The sequence below is a fragment of the Hyaena hyaena genome, unplaced genomic scaffold (assembly GCF_003009895.1).
Source record: "Hyaena hyaena isolate Hyena2069 unplaced genomic scaffold, ASM300989v1 scaffold_308, whole genome shotgun sequence".
NCBI lineage: Eukaryota > Metazoa > Chordata > Mammalia > Carnivora > Hyaenidae > Hyaena > Hyaena hyaena.
Genome location: NW_024080942.1, coordinates 1,880,120 through 1,901,455, shown reverse-complemented (window position 1 = coordinate 1,901,455; position 21,336 = coordinate 1,880,120). Strand labels below are relative to the sequence as shown.

The following is a 21,336-nucleotide window of genomic DNA, read 5'->3' as shown; positions in this document are numbered from 1 at the left end:
GCCAGAACCAGCCTGGCCTCTCTTCACCACGCTAACAGGTGGTGCAGGGTTCCTGGGGCCGGTGGCAGAAGCGGGTCGGGTGGGCTCCTGCCCGTCCCTGGAGCCACCGCGCCTTGCCGCTTCACTGGCCAGGCCCGGCCCAGGGAGGGTCTGTGGGAGATCTTCGGGGTCAGGACACACTTCAGGGGTCACCACTTCTGCTTCTGTACATCCTTAGGACTTGGTTCCCAGGAGCTCAGTCCTGAGGTTCTGTGACTTCTTGGGGGTGCCACCTGCTGTGTCCATAGTGGGAGGGTGTTGGAGGGCTCTGAACCATGCCAGGGCCCCACCCCGCCCTGGCCCCTCCCCAACTTCCTGGGGGAGCCCCAAAATTCTAAGGGGAAGGCAGGACTGCTCCAACCCGTCCACAGCCCAGGGAACAGGAGAGGGACACCTAGACCCGGCTGTCTATCTGCCCTAGGGGCTGCTGGGAGTTCAGTCAGTGGGGGTGTCCTCTGGCTTAAAGTTCTCTGAGGCAGGGGCAGGCCTGGCTTTTCTGGATGGGGAGGCCCAGTGGTGCAGGGAGGAGGGCTTATAGGGTAAGGACCCCTTAGCAAATGTGGATACAAAATAATTTATTTAAAAATGTACAGTTTAGGAGAGGGGGATGGGCACTGAGGGACCAGGCCTCTTGCTGCTGCCTTCGGTCCCCCTGGTACCCCCCCCCCATCCATGGAAAGGGCCAGCCCTGCCTGGGGAGGGGGCTGTGGGTGAAATGTGAAGATAAAATAAAGATAGTGAGTCCTTTCCCTTCTCGGCAAAGGGCCGCCATTGCAGGCGGTTCACAGTGTGTGGGGAGAGGGCCTGGCCAAGTCTGTCTCTCCTGGGCCTGTGTCTCCATCTGCATCATGGGAATGAGGAAGCTGGGCTCTGGGACCCCGTGGGAGCCTGTGATTCTTGGAGGCTTCAGGGACCCTTTTATTCTTGCCATCAGGACCTGGCTCCACAGAGTGCGAGGAAGGTGAGCTGAATGGGAAATGGGGTCCTCAGAGATGTTGGGGCTCCTCTAGGGGACCAGCTCCCAACAGCTGCTGCACCTATGACCCAGCTGAGGCCCAGGGGCCCACACGGAGAGCTGGGGCAGGGGTGGCCGACCCTAGTTGTCAGCCAGGGGCCCAGGAGAGAAAACAGTGGCGGTGGTGGTGGCAGTGGAGGGCTGGGGAAGGCAGCGCAAGTTCCCAGTCTTGAGAGCGCACTGCACGGGCCAGAGCACCACACAGAAGAGCACCAGCAGCAGGGAGGTGACCAGCGCCACACGTCTCCAGTCCCCGCAGCGGGCCCAGCAGCGGGCCAGGCGGCCCTGGGGGCGGGCGGGGCCTGGCGTGGGCAGGGGTGCGGTGGGCTCGGCGGGCTTGCTCAGGCCCACATCCACACACACGAAGCCGGGCTCGGTGAGGCCCGGTAGGGAGGGCGGTGGACGGCAGCACAGCTTAGTGCCCTCCAGCCACACGGGCTCTTCCTGCCGCAGGTGCGCTGGCAGCCTGGCCTGCAGCTGGCGGCTGGTGCGCAGTGCGGGGGCCCCAGCAGCAGGCACAGCCGTAGGCTGGCGGCAGAACGGGCAGGGCACAGCCTCGCTGCCAGGCCGGCCTGTTGGCTGGGCAGCCGCCAGCCGTGCCAGGCACTCCAGGCAGAAGACGTGTGTGCAGGAGAGCTCCTTGGGCGTCTTGAAGATGTTGTCATAGCCCGAGAAGCAGATGGAGCATTCCAGTGGGGAGGCCACCTTCTCTGAGCTTGGGGTGCTGGGGGACCTGGGGCTGCTAGCTGAGCTGGGGGACCCGGGGACTGTGGCTGTAGGGCTGGTCCGAGCGGGGGCCAGTATGGCTGTATGCCACACCTGCTGGCCTGACGACATGCCTCTGAGCTGTGGGACAAACAGAATGGAATGCACTGTGGGTGACCGCATGCTGCCCCTTTCCTGCACAGTCTGCTGCTCTCACCTGAGTCTCTCTTGCCCAGAATCAGCCCTAAGGACCTCTGCTAGGGTAACTCTAGAAAGTCCCATCCATACCCACGTCAAGGTCTTTCTGTTCAAGATGTAATCCTGCCCTCCCCCGCCTCCTCACATGCCAAGACAGGGGTGAGAATTGGTGGGTGGGTGGGGGCGCTCCAGGTCTGGCCAGCCCACAGATGGTCTGACGATGGAGTCCATGTGCACAAGGGCACCACTTACTGTGCCTGTCCTACCTGGCTGTGCCATCTGGGCAGAAATAAAGTTGATGACAATGGCCCACAATAGTTACTATTAACATCTGGGCCCACTGATGCTGGGCCCAGGTCATGTGACACACAAGAGCCACAGCATAAAAAAGGCAGCTTTAGAGGGTGGGGTGACTCAGGAGGGTCACCCGCCAAGAGGCCAGCAGGGCCTGGGCTCTCACTGCAAGAGTGTGACTCTAGGTCGGACGAAGTGGGTTTGAACATGGATCCCAATCTGGGGATCTGATCTGGTTGGTACACACCAAGTTTTCAGGCAGCTGCATGACAGTGGGGTGCCAGGCCTGAAGGGTGAGTGTCCGGACTTGGTCTGGGGTCCAGGATGAGCCGGGAGGCTGTGGGGAGTTGAGCAGGGCCTGGCAGGGGTGGAGGCTGCTGTCCTAAGGAGGGCCTGTTTACCAGCCTCGCCCAAACCTGTAGGGCCAGCTTGTCTGGCAGGCGGGGGGCGCTTTCTGATGGCCCTTGGGGCCTGGAAATGCCCCTCAGCCCCAGCCCTCCTCCGGGATAGTCCAGCCCCTGCAGGGTCACATACACACACAGCCACCACCCTCCGGACACACTCCCATTTCCACAGGAGACGCGGCCTCTGTCTCCCTGGAAAGACTCAGGTGACCTGCCTGCTGACCAGGGCCTTGCCCAGCCCTGCCTCTTGTCCTGCCACATGGGTTCTGCTTGGAGGAGGAAAGGCCAAGAGGACAGTGGACAGACCCCCCTGAGCTCAGAAGGACCCCCCCGAGACGTGACCTTGACCCTGACTTGCTGGTTAATCCAGGTGGGTCAGTGGAATGACTTTGTGGTGATGCACCTGAAGGTCTTGGTGTTGCTGCATGATGACTGTGACCACCGTGAATCATGGTGATGTCACTATGATGTCACGAATGCTCCCAGCATTGCAACGTGAAAGGTCACCACATCTGGGGGATGGCAGCAGCCTCAGCATAGGCTGGCGGAGGACCACAGGCCAACCGCTTCCAGGCCAGCGTGCCCCCACGTAACCAGTTCCTTGGCACTAAGGTCCCAGCCCTCCTCGGAGGCACCCCCACCATGAGCCTGTACCAGTGAGGGGTGAGTGCCAGCCAAGCTGGCCTTACCTGGTGGGCGGGATTCAGCGAGGCCTGGGCATGATCCTCTTGGCTGGGTCACGGCCAGGCCCTGAGCTCTCTCCCCAGCAGTGCTTGCTCCCTCTGCCCCGGGCTGGGCGGGCTGTGCTCCACCTGGCAGTCGTCCCCCTTCGGCAGAGGCTGCCAGCAGCTATCTTGGTGGCACTGGTCTGACAAGTATGCCGTCTTCTCTTGTCCCAGGCAGGTGGGGCTCAGGGGAGTGTGTGCGCTCTTCCAGATGCAGAGCACTGTCTGAGCAGGTGTGAGTTCTCTGGGTGTGGACTCCTGGCAGGTATATTTATATGCTCGAGGTCATGCAGGCCAGGGGCGTGGCCTGGGGCCTCCGGGATTGGCTGGCCTCCTGTCCTCACCCTGGCAGGCTGGGCAGTGGAGGGCAGGAAGTCAGAGGTGAGGGATCGGAGTCTGGGGTGAGGCTGGGGGTTGGTGTAGGCCTCCATGGCCTGGGCGGGTCTGGGGGTGCCGGGTGCCTGGGTAAAACCTCCCCCCTGGCAGCAGGTCCTGGGATGCTGGAGCCACTGGTCCAGAAACAGATCCACTCACTACCGCCGTTTAAGGCCCTGGTGGCACCTGAGCTCCTAGGTGGGGCTCCCAGAAGGGCCTCTCCGAGGAGCCCCCCACCCCCAATCTCAGCCTAGCTTGTCAGCCCCCACCTCATCCACACTGCCCACTTACATGTGTGTGCCACCCCAATGTCCACACACACGAGGGAGATTCCTGCTCTGGGTCCAGGGAGTGGGGCGAGAGGTCAGGGCTGGGCACCCCCAAGGGGTAGAGTCGGGGCGAGGACAAGTCAGGGATCAGACCGGCCATAGGAGTTGTTTTGGGTGAGTGTCCGCTGGGGACACCCTCAGTTACACATGCGGGGCAGGGACGCTGGAGCACAAGGAAGCCCCCAACATAGCCAGGGGGTCTGGAAATCCTCCTGGGGAAAGGGGTAATGATTTCAACCAGTGTGGGACCCTCGGAGACCCCAGCCAGCCTATGCAAAGGCCTGGGGCTAAGGCAGGGGCCCTAGAGGATGTGGGGGCTGGGGTCGGGGCCCTTACAGCCATGTCGCCACTGCTCTGATAGTGGGAAGCCCACCAGAGACCAGCTCGTGCACGGAGGTGTGCTGGCTGGCCATGGGAGGGGGAGCTCGGGCAGGCAGGGACCCAGAGTGGGTGGAAATTCAGAGGGCTGGGGGCTCAATGTGGGGAGCTACTGTGTGGGCCAGGCCCAGCCGGTGCATGACAGGGGTTCTGGTTCTCAAGGGGATCATGACTCAGGGTCACATGCTGCCTCCAGGAAGTGTCCTCTGTCCATCTGCTCTGAGAACACCCTCCTGAGGGCTCCTGGGAATATCCAAGCTCTGAGATCACTTGAGCTCCTCAGTGGACCAGTCAATGCCCAGAAGCAAAGGGAGGACCCGAGGAATGTGCCATCTGGGGTGGTGGCCAGGCCTCACTGCACGGGACCAGGGTCCAGACCCTGGCACGGGGATCTTGGCGGCTCAAGGCCTGGCTGACTCACCTGGTCCCCACACACCGGCTCACACTGCAGCCAGTGACGGGCAGCTGTGCTCTCCGTGTAAGTGGGTGTGTGTGCGCTGACACCTGGCTGTGTTTGAGTATGCGTGCCTCTCAGGTACAGGGAGCATGGCTTTCAGTGTGTGACCCCATGGGCCTGGGGACTCACTGCACTGGGCAGAAGACAAAGTCCCTAATGAGCACCTCACCCCTGTCCATTTGTGGCTTTGAAATGTGGGGTCCTGAGTCCCTGAGACACCTAGGAGTTCTGGGCTGGACACAGACGTTGTCCTTGGCCAGGCGAGCAGAGAGGACTGTACCCCAAAGGCCACCTTGGCTATGGTCCACCACACCCAGGACTGGGACAGAATGGGCTTCAAACCCCAAGTGCTGCCAAGGGCACACACAAGGGCCACTGCACGAAGAGGCCTTTAGGGCTCATCTGGGGCCCAGGTGGCCTGGGGGTGTGAGGGCTGAGCCCCCACCCCTACTTGCCCAGTGTTGGGTGATCTGTCAACTGCTCTGCTGCCCCACGCCTGCCAGCTGGGGACAATGATCTGGGAGGCCCTGGGACACATCCAGGCCGTGATTCTGACATGGACAGAAAACGGGCCCTGGGCTCTTGATGGGCTCAGCACTGCCCTACAGGCATGAGGCAGCCTGCCAGGACATCAGTGGGCTCGGCCAGTCCTGTCCCTCCCACGCCCAGCACGGGGAGATGGGCCCCTGCCCTGAGGTCAGTCGGCCAGCCCTCCCCCTTCTTGCTGCGGCCAGCTCCTTCTGAGGTCTTGTGCCCAGGCCCCCGGCCAGGACCCCTGCAGTCACGTTATCTCCTCAGGCCCCACTCGGTCCTGCTCTGCGACGCACCCACTTCCCAATGCTGCTGCAGTGCATCTCTTCCGGCTTTCAGTGCTTCTCCTAGAGCTGAGTGAATGAATGAATGAGCTGCCAGCTGTGACCCCGGGGCTGTACCAACTGCTCACCATGCTCACCTCCCAGGGTGAGGGGGAGCCCCAAAGCAATTGATGTGGTGGGGGATCAGGAGGGGACAGGTGCCCCACCTGCGTTTGGCCTGAGCCAATGACCCCATAAATAGGCCTCATTTTGGGCTCTTACATGACAGCTGGAATCCAGATAAGGGCTGCCTGAGGATGGAGCTCGGGATGGAAATGGGAGCGGCTGGGGGCGCCTGGGTGGCTCAGTTGGTTAAGTGTCCGACTTTGGCTCAGGTCATGATCTCACAGTGTGTGGGTTCGAGCCCCACGTCGGGCTCTGTGCTGACAGCTCAGATCCTGGAGCCTGTTTCAGATTCTGTGTCTCCCTCTCTCTCTGCCCCTCCCCTGTTCATGCTGTCTCTGTCTCTGTCTCTCTCAGAAATAAATAAAAAAACATTTAAAAATTAAAAAAAAAAAAAAAAAAGAAATGGGAGCGGCTGGTCAGGGCCCCACTGTGGACACCCTGACTCGGCCGGCTAGCCCAGCCCCAGCTCACGTGCCCCTGTACCCCACTGCACCCACTCACATGCTTTCTAGCCTGAATGCCCATCAGGGTCATGGGTCTGGTTAAGTCCAGTGACCCCAGTCCCTATGGGAGCCTAAAGGACAGTGGCACGCAGGCCCAGAGGTGCCCCGTGTCAGAGTTTTGCCTCAGCGGCTCCTGGAAATCTGTGCTCTTGGGTTTGGGGGCTCAGCCGGCATGGCTGAGGGCCACAAAGGCCAGGCCACCCAGGCCTTGAATGTCAGGGGAAGGTCATCTCGAGTGCAGGAGCCAGAGCAAGCTGCAGGTGAAATACAGACTTGTCTTTGCTGCCAGGGATGGGGCAAACGCTGGGGCTGGGGGCCGGGGTGCTGGGGGCAGGACTTGGAGATGTTGGAATGGCCCCAGGCTTCCAGTCTGCAGCTCAGGGTGGGAGGAAATAGAGAAAGCCTGGGGGGGGGGGGGGGGGGGGGGGGGCGCGGGCATCTGTGTCCAGCCTGGGCCTCCGGCGCCTGACTGGCTGTACCTGCTATCCTGGTCGAACATGGCTCTACATTTCCTGTTTTGTCCCCCAGATGAGCAGCAGCAAGGGCTTGGTGCAAACGTCTAACAGGGACGAGCGAGTGTCTCCCCACGTCTGCCTCCCTCCCCACAAGACCCACAGGATGGGCCAGGCGCCCTGACCTCGGGGGCTGCAGAAACCGAGGGAGTCCGGAGGGCCCTGCACATCCTCCCCTGGCTCCCAACCCCGGCCTCCCAGGTCAGCACACATGAGCAGCTGAGTGTCATCTCACTTCCCTGTGGTCCCTGAGGCCGGCGGGGACCCTGATCCTGGTCTCCCCACCTCCATCTGGGTCCCCTTCTCCTCACACCAAGGGGACAGAGGAAAGCACAGCAGTGCCCACAAGGACACGTCACTGATCCTGGTGAAGTGAAGGAGTCCACCTCAGCCTGGCAGACGGGGCCCACCGTGGGCGACTACTCACCCTTCTCAGCACCCCTAGGCTTCCCCGGCAGTGGGGCAGGTGGGGCCGGGCCGAGGCGGGGCCTCGCCCTTACTGAGGAACTGAGGGACCTGGAGCAGTGAGGATGGGAAAGCCCTGAATAGTTTATTGACACTGATTCTAAGCTGGAGCCCCCCTCTCAGTGCTGGACCCACCGTGGGTTCAAGTCTCGGCGAATGAGCTCGTATCCACAAACTGTCAATGCGTAGGACAGGCACCGCAGCACAGGACAGCACAGAAGCTGAGCACACAGGCCCTGCCTTGGGACCCCGGGGTGTGGACCAGGCGTTGAAGGGGACATCAGTCTCGACTGAGAATCTGGGAAGGACGGTCAGCGCCCAGCCCAGCGCGGGAGGTGGCCACGATCACTCCTTTCTCCTCGGGAACCCCTTTCTGTCTGCAACCAGCCAGGAAACGCGTTTCCGGGCCCGGGGCAGCGGGGTCAGGACCCCTGGACAGCACGCTCTCCAGGTCCATCAGGACCAGGCTACCCAGGCAGCAGTCACAGGTAAATGTGGCCCTGGGGGGACATGTCCCTCCAGGGGCCTGGCCTTTGTCTCCAATAGCTTTCAGGCCAGTTCCTGGGTGGACAAGACCCTGCAGCACCTGGGCCCAGTGTGGGGAGCAGGTCATCAGCAAGAGACAGACGAGGACAGCAGAGCTTCTCCGGCTTTACCGCTTAGAGCTGACCGAAGTCAGTAGGAAACCAAGAAACTCCTCTGCGGCTCTGGGAAATCTGCGCTGCTGGGCTCAGGGGCTCTGGGCTGCCGGCCAGCCCTGTAGGCGCCACAGCCCTGCAGGGGCCAGTTCCCTTGCCCCACCTCCCCTGGTCCTGACACAGTCCGGGCGGGAAGGCCAGGAGGCCGACGGGCCTGGTGCTGTGGGGGAGGTCTGCCCACTGTGGGCTCTGAAAGGCAGAGAGGCCGAGCCCCCAGCCTTGCTAAGCACGGAGGGGCCTCACAGTCCTTGTAGGCTCTTGGCCGCTGGGAGCCATCCCTCCCGAGGGGCCCAGACCCCACGTGGCCACGATCTGGAGCCTGGCTCAGGGACGCCTCTCCCTCCACTGCCCTGAGCAGCTGTGGAGCGGGAGGAAGCACCTTCCGGCAGCTGGGCTGGTTCTGACTCAGCATCTGTCGCTGGGAGACGGTCAAGCTGAGCCAGGGGCCGTGTCCAGACCTGTCCCGAGGCCCTGCTGGGCAGCGCCTGCCCTCTGTGTGCTGGCCTCTCTCCAAGGCGGTGTCACCGCAGAGCTGTGGGTGGGTCCCCAGGTCAGACGTTGCTGACCCGGGCCTCCACCGAGGAGATGGCAGTGGGGCCTGTGTCCCTGTCCAAGGGCCGCTCGCGTCTGACGTAGCGCGGCTTCCTCACTGAAACGGTCAGAAACAGGCAGGGTCAGAGGGGGGCCTGGGACAGGAGAAATGGCCCCCGGTGTCATGGGAGTGGGGTGTGGAGCAGCTGAGGGGGAGGAAACCCTACTGAGCTCCAGCTTGTGAGCCGAGTGGCTGCAGCTGAGGAGAGGCTCTATGATGAACGCTCTGCTCATCCCGGACACTTGGTGCCCTGCATCCCAAGCACCTTGGCCTTGCTCTCCCGAAACACAGAGGCAACAGGTCCCATGATACACGATGGGGTGGACGGTGACCCCCAAATGTGTCCATGTCCCGAGCCCCAGAACCTGCAGATGTGACCTTACTTGGAATAGGGGTATTTGCAGATGTGATTAAGGGTCTGGAGATGAGATCCTCCTGGATTATCTGGTGGCCCTAAATCCAATGGCCAGCGTCCTCCCGAGAGGGAGGCAACGAGCGGAGACCCAGGAGAAGTCACGTGAAGATGGGGGACAGAGGCTGGAGTGGTGTGGCCACGAGCCCAGAGATGCCTGGAGCCACCAGAGGCCGGAAGAGGCAGGAAGGACCCTCCCCTGGAGACTCTGGAGGGAGTGCGCCCCGCCCCCCACCTTGCTTTCTGACTTCTGGCCTCCTGAACGGGGAGAGAAGGCACTTCCGTTGCTTCAAGCCCTGCAGTTCGCAGGCATTTGTTATGACGGCCCCAGGAGGCTAATGCAGGGAACTTAAATTCATGATGCCTGTAGATGGTACTGCTTTAGAGAATCACAGACAAGTGTTCTATGGAACAGGGAAGATCTAGCCTTGACCAAGTAACTTCTTTGTCCCCAAAGAAGAGGGACATCCTCCCCTGTCCCCACTCCAGACTTCTGCACAGAAGAACAGACTGGGAAGGCCAGGAGACTCTTGCTCCATAGCCTGCAGCTGTGTGCCCATAGGCAGTCACTTAACCTCTCTGTGGCCATGATGTCATCTATAAACAGGGTTGATCATCCGAGGTGGCGCACACCTGACCCAGTAAAACTGAAGTGCCAGCCACCCAGAGGGGCCAGCCTGCTCCCTGCACCTACCAGCCAGGTAGAGCTGGGAGTTGGTGAGGGCCAAGCGAAGGTTTCAGGTGATGGCCCCAGACCCTCGCTGGGTAAAAAGGAAAAGGCACAGGAGCTGTGGCTGACTATGGGGGGCGCCTGGCCAGTGTCCCGAGAACTGCAGGGCCAGATGCCTGCAGAGCCCAGTCCTGCACTGGTCCCTGAAGTGTGGCTGACTCCACGGGCGGGACAATTTTGAAATTTTCACCCTAAGATGAGGACTGACATACCTGAGGACTGTGGCGGGGGAATCATGGCAGCCTTGAAAAGGAGAAAAGGCACAGTGAGAAGTGCAGATGGCCCCCAGCACAGAGGCCCACGACACCGGGGCACTCAGCCCATCCTTCTGGTTACTTACAGCTTCGCCAGGCTGCAGGGCAGGGGCTGCGGGCAAACACAGGTGTCACTTGGAGGCCACACAGCTGCCTCACCTGGGGCAGGGGTCCCTCGCCTGGGAAGCGGGTCCCAAGAGCCTTCAGAGGCTCTTCCCCTGCCCCGGCTCCGCCCAGCCCCAGGCTCCGCCCAGCCCCGGCTCCGCCCAGCCCCGGCTCCGCCCAGCCCGGGCTCCGCCCAGCCCCAGGCTCCGCCCAGCCCCGGTTCCGCCCAGCCCCGGCTCCGCCCAGCTTCAGGTTCCGCCCAGCCAGGGCTCCGCCCAGCCCCAGGCTCCGCCCAGCCCCGGTTCCGCCCAGCCCCGGTTCCGCCCAGCCCCGGCTCCGCCCAGCTTCAGGTTCCGCCCAGCCCCGGCTCCGCCCAGCCCCGGCTCCGCCCAGCCCCAGCTCCGCCCAGCTTCAGGTTCCGCCCAGCCCCAGCCTTGCCCAGCCCCACATCCACAAGCCTGCCCACCAGTGCCCTCCGCCCGGCCAACTGTCCTGCAACACGTCCCACCTGCACGTGGGGTGGTGGGTCCCCAGCATCCCAGGGGAGCCGCCCTCCCAGGCCCTCTTGGCAGAGCCACAAGCCATCCCTCAGAAGGTACATTTCTCTTGGTCTCCAGCACCGCCAGGAAAACAGAGAAGGCTCTACCCTTGCCTGCACTTCCCAGGGGAGGCGCAGGGCTGGGGACCCGCCTCAGCAGACCACCATAGTGCCCACTTCTCACCTCCACCGGGCAGGTCGCTATGCACCCCTGCACTCTTGGTGGGCACCTAGGCTGCCCAGGCCCAGCTCTGGGGGTGGCAGGGAGGAGGCACGGAGTAGGAGCGCCCCAGCCACTGCATGGACATGCCAGGACCTCTGTGGCCACTGCAGCATAGCAGCCTCCCACAGCGGCCTCGGGAGTGCCCAGCCCGACTGGCACGGGAACCCAGCCCCTGCCTCTCAGGACCTTTCAGCTACAACAGCCCCACTGAGGCACCAGCATTGGCTAACGGCGGGTGGATGGGGTCTCACTGAGGCCAGGTAAGGGGGCTCTAGCTAATCACCCACTGGCCGGACCATCTGCCTGGCACACCTGAGGGCACAGCAGGCGTGACACCCGTCTCTTCAGGAGGGAGGCCGGTCGGGCATCCAGCCCAGGGTAAGCTGGAGTGGCGCGGGGCCCCACTGTCCCCGCGCCAGCCCGCCTGTCCCCACTCCCAGGGAGGCAGGATGGGGAGAGGACACAGCTGGCTGGAGGAGCTGCAGGCAGGTGGCCCCAAGACCAGGGATGCCACCTCCTCCCCACACCTCTCCCACCCCTCATCAATGACCCCGCTGTGATGCCCCGAGGTGGAGTCACGCCAACACCTTTACCCTGACAGCCCCACAGAATCCACACGGGAGCCTCCCTAGGAAGTGGCTGTCCCTCTTACTCTATGACACAGGAAACACGTGACAACCCTGTCCCCTTCCTGTTCTGTGAGGAGTCTTCACTGCTGGACACCCTGTATCTCGCCACCGCAGCCCCTACTCCTGTGCCCCCTGGGCAGAACCCGTGGCTCCATGCGGGCATGTGTTGCCACGGTGGCAGGAGGAAATACCTTTGTTTCTTCCGTAGAAGACCTTGGGGAGCTTACTCGTACGCTTCAGGTAGAAGAACCCAGCCACGGAGAGGATGAGGCCAGAGCTGATGAAGAATGTCCCCAGGAAGAGGGAAGCTGCCACTTGAGGGCCCCCTGTGAGCAAAATGAGTGGCTGCCAGTGGCAAGCCTGGGGGGCCTCAGAGGACCTCCCCAGACCCCTGTCCCCTGAACACACGGGGGCTGTGGGGTCTGAGGTGTTTAACCTCCCTTGGCCTCAGGCTTCTCACGGGGAGGTGGGCTATTGAGAGGGTTAAGGATCCCAGCCCCTGAGAACACCAGGCCCCTGGGTCCCCATCTCCTTCCTAAAGACTCAGCACCGACTGCGGGGCCCCACGCCCCTGGCACTCTGGAGGTCGGGGTTCCCACTACACCCTCAGCTCCCGGGGGCGTGGTGCCAGTCACCAGACGAGATGCCAGCCCATCTTTACTTACACGGGGTCAGGACAGGCTGGTTGGGCCCATGGCTGGGGGCTCTGGATGGTGACTGTGGGGAAAGTGCTCTTAGGTTGCCTGTGGGGAGGTGACTTTCTGACCCTGAGACACAGGCATGAGGCATGGCCACGGCCATATTGGAACCTAGAAGTGGGGAATTCCAGCTAATTCAGCAAGGGTGTCCTGCCCCAAATTTGCTGCAATGAAAACGGGCCCAACAGCCAGCCCCGCGGTCTTCCTCCATCAGCACCCCCACTGCTAGACCCAGCACGGAATCTATGACAGGAGGTGGGGCCGTCTGTGCTGTCCCCACCCTACAACTCCTCCCCTGGTGGCTGGCCTCGGTGGTCCAGGCCAGCACAAGGCCACCTGCTTCTGGTCCTGAAACTGCTGCAGACGGCTGGAGCCCTCAGTCACGAACAGCATGTCCTCTGCTGCAGGCCCAGTGTCTGCGGGTCACAAGACCCCACCATGACCTGGCCACCCCAGAAGAGGAGGTGAGCCCTCCTGGGGCGTGTCTTGCTCCCTGACTGGTGTGGCCACTTTGGCCGGGCGGGTCACATCGCAGATAGGATGGGATGCCCCGTAATCAGGAGCAGGTTGAGGACAGAGTGCACAGAAGGAGGGCCCTGTGTCTGCCCCCGAGGCCAGGTGGTGTGGTGGGCTCCTCGGTCTGGCACGCGGCGTTTGCAGGCCAAACCCTGTACCCTCAGAAGAGCAGCAGGGGATGGGGGCAAGGGACCTCAGGGTGTCCTCCAACCTCCAGAGGACCGCACACCCTGAGTTCCCGCGGACTGCGGGGCTGGGTGGGCCAGGATTGAGGCCACAGGTGAGGCGTGCAGCTGTAAGGGCTTCCAGTAACTAGAACCACTCGGGGGCACATGTGAGGGCTGTGGCAAAGGCCTCCTGTGCCCACTGACCCCAGTGCCCAGGGCTGCTGACTGCAGCAGCCCTGCTCTGTGATCAGGCTGGGTTCTTGCACATAGACATCTTGGCTGGGATGCAGTCTGACCTTGGCCATGGCCGTGGCCTTGCTAAGGCCAGCATAAGTGGTCATGGGCACTGGGAATGGCACAGACGATGACCCCCTCCCCCACCAAGACCTGGCAGAAGCCCTGCTCTGGGCTGGTGAGCCAGAGACTTACCGAAATCAGGCCGCCCGGGTGTCCCCGTGCTCCTGTTTACCGGGAACTGTGTGCCCCAGCCAGTGACTGTGGGGAAGCAGAGGCATCAGTGCTGCGGGCTGCTGGGCAGCCCAGACCTACAGGCAGGTCTGGACCATGCATGGGCACCCAGCTGAGGACTCCCAGGGACCAGAGACGCAGCCCAGTGCGGAACCGCGGGCCAGAAACCAGAAAGGGAGGGGCCATGGAGACAGAGCTGCCCTCACCCCGTGGCTGTCCTGTACAGACAAGGACTTAGGGACAGAGGGGCGTTCACTTGACGGCCTGTGGTCCAGGGTGAGGTGGGCTACCCGCTGCTGTGTGAACAAGAAAGCAACTCCCACCCGTTCCTCCAGAACTTGGAGACGCGGCCCCTCGGTGGGAAGCAGGCCAGGTGGGCCTGGTGGGGGGTGCCGCAGGGCGGCCTCTGCACTCGGCCCTGTGGTGGGTGCCGTTTCCGCACTGGATGCAGCTGATGCTGCCGTCTTCGTTCTGGTGCCGGTAGCAGCCTGTGCAAGAGACAGTGACTCAGCTCCGAGCGGCCCGCGCCAGCTGTCTTCAGGGGCCTTTTCTGTACTTTTGAGTTTGTGAAATGAGAGCTAGTTCAAGAAAGCTTAGATGGAACGGCATACCTGCTTTCAGACAAAGGAACAAACTCGATGGGAGCCACAGCGAGCTCGCTCACCTGGGGGCTCCAGTGGGCTCCATTTCCGGACACCCCATAAAATACTGCAGGGAGGCGCCCCGCGTGCCCCGCGAGGCCTGTGACGGCCTGACTGCCGGCCCCCACCCGCCTCGTCGGGGGCACTGCCTCCAGCCCGGGTGTGACCCTTGCCCCGTGGTGCCCCCGGGCTCTGTGCCCTTCCCTGGGGAGGTGCCAGACTGATATGCTGGCCGGCAGCCTCACCCTCTCTCGGTGCTGAGAGCAGCCCAGCTCTCACTGGTTCAGACACTCCATTTTGCCAGCTAGCCAGGGCACCCCTTAAGGGCAAGAATTGTGTCTTATACCTTCATTTCTTCTTAACATCCCCAGCATTCAGCACAGAGGCTAAGCAAACACATGCTCGACTGCAGGTGCTGACCTGGGCCTGAATGCTAGCGCTGGCCACTGGGCAGCGTCCAGGGACAAGCCATAGACCACAGGTCCGATGCTGACTCCATACACAGTGTGTCACTGTGAGATGACACCAAGTGGATGTCGGGCCTGGAGACTGACCAGCGGTTACTCCTGTGACACCATCGGCAGACAGGCCTAGCTCCACACAGGGAGCTCCCAGGGGACACGGGCTCCCAGGACAGACTTGGTACCAGTGCAGCGGTTCTCCTGAGAGGCACCCCTCCAACTGGCTGCAGGTTAACTCGGCAACACGGTGCGGGGTGCCGGCCCCAAGGAGGCCCCGAGCTGGGCTGTTGTGTGCAGGGACAAGGCACAGCTAGAGAGCCAGGACTGGTGACCAGACAAAGGAGCTAAGGTTAACTTTATGAAGCCAATGAAGCCCCTTTGAAAAACCAACAGAGGGGCGGCTGGCAGACTTGGTCATGGAGCGTGCGACTCTTGAACTCAGGGCTGTGGGTTCAAGCCACATGATGGGTGTAGAGATTACTTAAAAATAAAATCAGGAAGGGAAGGGAAGTGGGGAGGGTAAGGGAGGGGAGGAAAGGGAAGAGTGAGAGGAAGGAAGGAAGAAAGGGAGGGAGGGAGGGAAGGAGGGAGGAAGGAAGAAAAAAAGAGAGAGAGAACGAGAGAAAGAAAAACCACCTGGTGCCTGGTTTACTGGCTTCCCAGCCTCACTTACAGGTGAGTGAGGAAGCTCACTTCCTGGCAAATCCAGGAAACTTAGGGTATTTTGACTTTGAGAAGAGAGGAATTTGGGGCGCCTGGGGGGCTCAGTAGGTGAAGCATCCAACTTCTGCTTAGGTCATGATCTCACAGTTCATGAGTTTGAGCCCCGCGTCAGGCTCTGTGCTGTCAGAGCAGAGCCTGCTTCGGGTCCTTTGTCTCCCTCTCTCCCTGTCCCTCCCTTGCTCGCATGTGCTCTGTCTCTCTCGCTCTCTCTCCCTCTCTCTAAAATAAATAAACATAAAAAAAAAAAAGAAGGGAGGAACTCACCAACATCTATAGGTGTTGCAGGTAGTGTCTGATGGAGAGTCCTTGCTTGGCTTCCCAGCCTCGAGAGTCCAATCTAAGATTCCTTGTGCAAACGTCCAGCAAGGCAGACTTAAAAGTCTAAATGGTTAATCACTATTCTTGCTGCACTTAGGTAGATAATTGGGCCAAGTTCAGTGAGGCTAGACTTATTTTAAAAACAAATTCATTTCAGGGCACCTGGGTGGCTCAGTTGGTTGAGCGTCCAAATCTTGATTTCAGCTCAGGCCATACTCTCACGGTGTGTGAGATCAAGCCCCACGTTGGGCTCTGTGCTGAATGTTTATTTATTTATTTGGAGAGAGAGAGCACATGTGCAAAAGTGAGGGGAAGGGCAGAAAGAGAAGGAGAGAAAGAGAGGGGGAGAGAGAGAGAGAAAGAGAGAAAGAGAGAGAGAGAGAGAGAGAGAGAGAGAATCCCAAGCAGTCTCCTCACTGTCAGCAAAGAGCCTGACATGGGGCTCGATCCCACGAACTGTGAGATCATGACCTGAGCCAAAATCAAGACTCAGATGCTTCACTGACTGAGCCGCCCAGGAAGGCAATAAACATTTAAAAAAAAAAAAAAGAAAAAAGAAAGAGGAAAAAGAACTAAGACGCCCTCTTCCCAAAGCCCCGCAAGCTGACGCTGGAGGTCTTGACACAAACCTTGGAGAAATCACCTTGACGTCTGGCGCCTGCTGCTGTGTGGGTCCCTCAGAAAGTTCACGAGAAGCCCCACCCTCTCACCGGAGACCTTCACCGCAGTGCCACCCAGGAGACCCGTCAGACCGCCTCTGCTGTCCTCACTCCACCTAACCAGGCTTTGAGTCCCGCGTCTAGAGAGGCCCTTAGCTGCCCGCACGTCACGCCGCGGCCAGAGGCCCGCCTGCACAGCGGCTCCGGACGCCAGCGCGGCGGCCTCCGGGACGTGGGCCGCGTGCTCAGACGCGGTCTTTCCTGCCCCCTCGTCCATGCTCTTCCTCGCCCTCTGCGGGTCCTTCCTCTCACAGCTTCCAACCAGATCTCTCTGCAGCCACCAGCTTGGCTTTGAATGCGTGAAACTTTCTGAGGAAACAGTTTCAGACGGGGGACTGAGGAAACCAGAATATGTCACCCCAAAATATGCCTCTTTCACACAAAACTTATTTTCAGCTGAAGACCCTTAACAGTCAGCAGGAGCAAGAAGGGCTCTGAGTCCCTTTCTCTCCCTGAGAAGCAGGGACGAAGGCCCACGTGGAGGAGGCCCACGCAGCAGGCGGGAAGAAACGCGCTCATCGCCAGGGACCCGGGTCCGGCGGACCTCGTTCAGGTGGCCCCCATCCGCCTGCACCCCCCACCCGGCCTGCTCTTCCCAGTCGCCTCTCCCTGCTCAGCCTGGCACACGGGCGCTCCGGTCTCGGTGCCATCATGAGGCTCCCGTGCCACATGAAGCTTGTGTCGATCAGGCTGTGGGCTTGTCCCCCGAGAACCGCCCAGCCGGCCACCCCACAGCACGGAGAGGGGAAGTCTCGCTCCCCCCACACCGCCCACCCCCCCCAGCCAGGTTCCTCTGCCCCTTCCACCCGAAAAGAGCAGCCAGGCTGCTGGCCGCGAGGGGGGCTCGGACGCGATCCCCTTCCTGCTGCTGCCGCCCGCTCCCCAGGCCCCTGGCCCAGCTCCCGGGCACCGCCAGCACCCTTCCTGAGGGGCCCGAGGCCCTCCTGCCCGCACCAGGTGCGGCGAGCTCCGCAGAGGTGGCACGAGCCTGTCCCTCACCAGGGCTGGCCAAGGCCGGCTCGAGCCGCAGCAGCTTACCTGGGCCACACGGGTTTGTGCCCCGGCAGGTGGTGTTGACATCCCCCAAGTGCACACAGCATTCAGGCTGCTGGCCCTAGAGAGGAGATGGCGGTGAGTTCCCGAGCCCACAGCCGGGGCAGGCTGGGAGAGGCCCTGGCCCGGGGCAGCGCAGCAGGGCGGGGAGCGGTCCTGGGGACGCGTCCAGGACCGAGGGGTGTGTAGTCGTTCCCTCCACTGCCGACCGCCCCGTGGGCCACAAGCAGCTATGCAGGGGGCACATCAGTCCAATAAATGATTGACAGGCATTACTCTGAGGTACTTCGGATTCAGTTCCAGACCACAATAAAGCGAATCAAGGGAGTCTTTCGGTTTCCCATGTGTGTACCAGTCACGTTTACGCTATACTATAGTCTATTAGGCGTGCAACTGCATCGTGTCTAAAACACAATGTATGTGCCTTAATTAAAAATACTTTGCCACACAATGCGGGTCATCACCCGAGCTTTCAGCGGGTCAGAATCACTGATCACAAGTCACCATAACAAATGTGATAGTAATGAAAAAGTCGAAATATTGTGAGAATTACCAAAATGTGGCACAGAGACATGTTGTGAGCAGACGCTGGTGGGAAAATGGCACCCATGGACTTGCTCAATGCAGGGTGGCCACAAACCTTTGATTTGTTAAAAAAAAAAAAAAAAAGGAAAAAAGTAGCATCTGCAAAGCGCAATAAAATGAGGTGTGCCTACATCTCATTCACCACCTGGAGACAATGAAAGGTGCTAAGTAAACCCTACTGCAGGGCCTCGACTCCTTCATGAAAAAAGGAAACACACGTTTTTTTAGACTGTAATAAAATATGAAGATAAACTCAGGGATCCCTGGCCTCGCTGTTGAGGTGTGTCTGCCCCTCACATCCAACAAAATAGTCACCCCTTAGGTCCTGGTTGATCCACTGATGTTCTCAGAAATTCTATAGATGCCTTCCACCAGGGGTTTTCAGCTTGGGCCTCGAAGAGGAAGTGGCCAGGCCAGGCCAGGCTGTGGGGTATGAACTCACACACAGGAACGCACCATGCGGGGGATGGATATGCCAACTGCTGGCATTTACAGGACCAGACTTGAGGAGTTCCCAAGGGGAGCCTGGCTCAGTGTGTTTATTGTAGCTGAGCTTTTGTTTCTGGTGATAAGAACACAGTGAACAGTAAAGGACGTCAAAGGAATGGCACAGAGTATCCATGCCCCCACAGGAGGGGTCGAAGGCCAGTTCACAGCTGAGGCCAAGCCCACGAGGGACACCTCAGCCATCCCATTCCACCCAACCCTAGCAGAGGCAGAGTGGCGGCAGGCCCTGCCGGCCGGAATCATGTGCAGCTTGGAAGAGCCGGGGTACCTGGGCACAGGAAGGCTGCGGCAGGCCCTGCCTAATGCCACTGCTGGCCCGGAGTAAGCAGTCTTCAAGCACCCCTCTGCGGGGCAGAAAGCTCACAGGCTCCGTTCAGGGCCAGCAGGGGGGTGGGGGTGGGGGGGAACAGCTCTGTAGAGGCCCTATTTCAGCTACAGCAACAGGTTCACTTTGGCAGAAAAAGCAGCTTCTAGGGGGCATAACAGAACAGGTGACAGTTGGGGGGCGTGTGTTTGCTGCCCTCCATGTAGCACAGGCCTCCCTCACCCCAACAGAGGGCACTGTCCGTGTCTCTGGGGCCAGGGCAAGGGTGACCCCTGAAGGTCAAAGGGTGAGGCCCCTCTGGGGGAACACCTGGGAACTGGGAACTTCCTGGCACCCATGCCACCCTGTGACAGGTCACCTACCACATTTTCTGAGGATTTGCTAGCAACTTCCACCAGGAGGCCCGCCAGAAGGATGGCACGCTGGAGCGCCATGTTCCAGAGCACAGGGTCTGCAACAGACAGGGGCACCGTGTGGACGTGGGCACCTCCTTCTGGAGCACCATGGGGGGCGGGTGCAGGACCCTTACCTGGCCCTCTGGGATGGGAGCTGCACACATCCAGAGCCTGTCGCCCAGCGCTCGGGGGGCGGGGAGGGGTTGCTAAGAAGCCACAGATCCCTGGTCCCAGGCCTGCAAACCAAGGCAGACAGTGAGGCCCATTGTTCCCAGGTCGACTGGACTCACCATACGGAGCCCCCTGAGCTGGGGGACTGGAGCAGCTGTGTTCAATCCGTCTGGAGCTGGAGCTGAATAGACTCACTCCTTTCCCAAAGCTTTCAGCCATTCACTGCCTCCCGAAAGGACTAAGCACAAGGGGGTTCTGGACAAGCCCGTCCCACTCATGAGCTCGGACTGGTGGTGTCCATCTGCCATGTTCTGCCCTAGGAAAACCCCACTTCAAGCGTTTTCACCAAGACACAGAACTCCTAGGCAGCGAGATGCCTCTGGGGCCAACACGGGCCAGTCAGGGACCGGCCGGCTTATAATTTTCTACTGTTCACCTTGCTCTTGTCACGGGAGCTGCAGGAAGGAGTCAGCTTGGGTGATAAAGGGCCACCTAACACCAAGACTGAGGACAACTCCAGAGCAGAGGACTCCCGACGGGCGATGGGGCCCCACGGGGTAGGTGAGTTTCCTGACACTAGCAAACTCACAACTCCGCAGCCCATGGTGAGCGCTTAAGCTGCCACATTTCAAATGTGGTCAGAGAAAACCCTCTAACTTGTACAACCCCTGTAGTGAATGGTTAGTTTTGAACACGTTTCTGTTAACTTGCAAGGTGGTGAGCATAATTACAATCTGTCCAAAAGATGGCTGGCTAAATACTTGGACATAGAAAAGTCACCCCTAAAAGGGCTTTTTACTTGACAAAAAGCTGCTATTCTGGGAACCTGTTCTGGTTCCTGGAGATGAGGCTTCTGCTGGCAAGGTGGGTCAGCAAGGAACACATCTGGGGCCGAGGAATGAGAAACCACCCCCTCAGCCAGCCGAGGGCCCATCTGAGGGCCCATCAGGTGGTGGGCGAGCTCCTGCCTGGGGTCCTGGGGAAGAGACCCGGTGCTGGGGACGGTTGACAGGCCCCGGGTGTTGTGCGCCCCGGTGTTCCGAGCACGGGGCTGGATGACACGTGCAGGAGAGCGGTATAGGAACAGGGGCTGGGGCTCTGTCCTATTATCCGCTTCATGCTAGAAAACACTTTCATCTGCTAGTTAGTCAACTTATTGGGGTATAAATTACCCACAACAAACTGCACCCATGTAGAGCACACAACTCGGTGAGTTCGGACACATTGTGCAGGACATCTCTGCCACCCACAGATGACGGCTGAGACCCTCTGCAGTCCTTCTCTCAACCCTGGCTTCGTGCACCCATGGGGGCAATCGGTGTCACTGCCGAGCAGCTTGCATTTTCTATAATTCCATGTAAATGAATATACAGTGTGTGCACGGGTGTGCCTGGCTCCTTCCATTTGAAATAATGATCTTTAGATTCATCTGTACTTTGTTCTTTTTATGGGGGATGATATGCAACACTGCCTTTACCCAACCACCTGCTGATGGACACACGGACTGTTTCTGGATTTTAGTGGCATGAACAAAGCTACTGTGGACATTTTTGTACAAGTCTTTGTGTGGACGTTTGTTTTAGTTTCTCTTGGGTCAGTACTCAGGACTGGGGCAACTGGGTCAAGGGGAGCGTAACCTGCTGACCTGTCTTCCAAGGAACCATATGCACTCCCGCCAGCAGGGTATGAGGGTTCTTTGGCTCCACATTCTTGCCAACAGTGGGCATTGTGTCAGTGGCTGTGCAGTGGGCAGCTCACTGTTGCTTTAATTTGCATTTCTCTGGTCACTAATGATGGTTCTTCACCCTCATGTGTTTATATGTCTTCTTCAATCATTTGACCATTTTGTTTAATTGTCTGTCCTTCTATTACTGAGTTGTAATAGCTCTTCACATGTTCTTTGTCAGATATATGTATTTTCAGATGTAAGTATTTTGCAAGTATTTTCTCCCATCTATGGCTTGCCTTTTCACTTTCACATGGGTATCTAGAAGAACAAATGTTTTCACTTTGATAAAATCCAATACAT

The 21,336-nt window shown here is 60.0% G+C and overlaps 2 protein-coding genes across 6 annotated transcripts in view; both read right to left on the bottom strand.

Moving 5' to 3' along the window:
* Positions 1–718: 718 nt before the first annotated feature.
* RNF223 (ring finger protein 223) lies at positions 719–4,974 on the bottom strand. 2 transcript variants are annotated; one of them, XM_039248416.1, is made up of 2 exons: positions 3,345–4,974; positions 719–1,900 (listed from the first exon to the last, which is right to left on the bottom strand). In XM_039248416.1, the coding sequence occupies exon 2, from the start codon at positions 1,889–1,891 to the stop codon at positions 1,136–1,138; it is 756 nt and encodes a 251-aa protein (XP_039104347.1). In that variant the 5' UTR covers positions 1,892–1,900; positions 3,345–4,974; the 3' UTR covers positions 719–1,135. The 2 variants fall into 2 exon arrangements, with proteins under 2 accessions (XP_039104347.1, XP_039104346.1); XM_039248415.1 differs by lacking the exon at positions 3,345–4,974 and adding an exon at positions 2,499–2,590.
* A 3,042-nt stretch (positions 4,975–8,016) lies between these two features.
* The window catches only part of CUNH1orf159 (chromosome unknown C1orf159 homolog), a 31,028-nt gene continuing 17,708 nt past the window's right edge, over positions 8,017–21,336 (bottom strand). Inside the window, exons 2-11 of one of the 4 annotated variants that reach the window (XM_039248286.1) lie at positions 19,271–19,372; positions 19,104–19,192; positions 17,310–17,385; positions 13,733–13,897; positions 13,371–13,436; positions 12,226–12,369; positions 11,752–11,886; positions 10,152–10,177; positions 10,024–10,054; positions 8,529–8,726 (exon numbers count right to left, since the gene is read on the bottom strand). In XM_039248286.1, the coding sequence (XP_039104217.1) occupies positions 8,629–8,726; positions 10,024–10,054; positions 10,152–10,177; positions 11,752–11,886; positions 12,226–12,369; positions 13,371–13,436; positions 13,733–13,897; positions 17,310–17,385; positions 19,104–19,175 (813 nt within the window). In that variant the 5' untranslated portion in view covers positions 19,176–19,192; positions 19,271–19,372 and the 3' untranslated portion in view covers positions 8,529–8,628. Of the gene's footprint in view, positions 8,727–10,023; positions 10,178–11,751; positions 11,887–12,225; positions 12,370–13,370; positions 13,437–13,732; positions 13,898–17,309; positions 17,386–19,103; positions 19,193–19,270; positions 19,373–21,336 lie in introns of all 4 variants that reach the window. The other 3 variants (XM_039248284.1, XM_039248287.1, XM_039248285.1) reach the window with 3 other exon arrangements.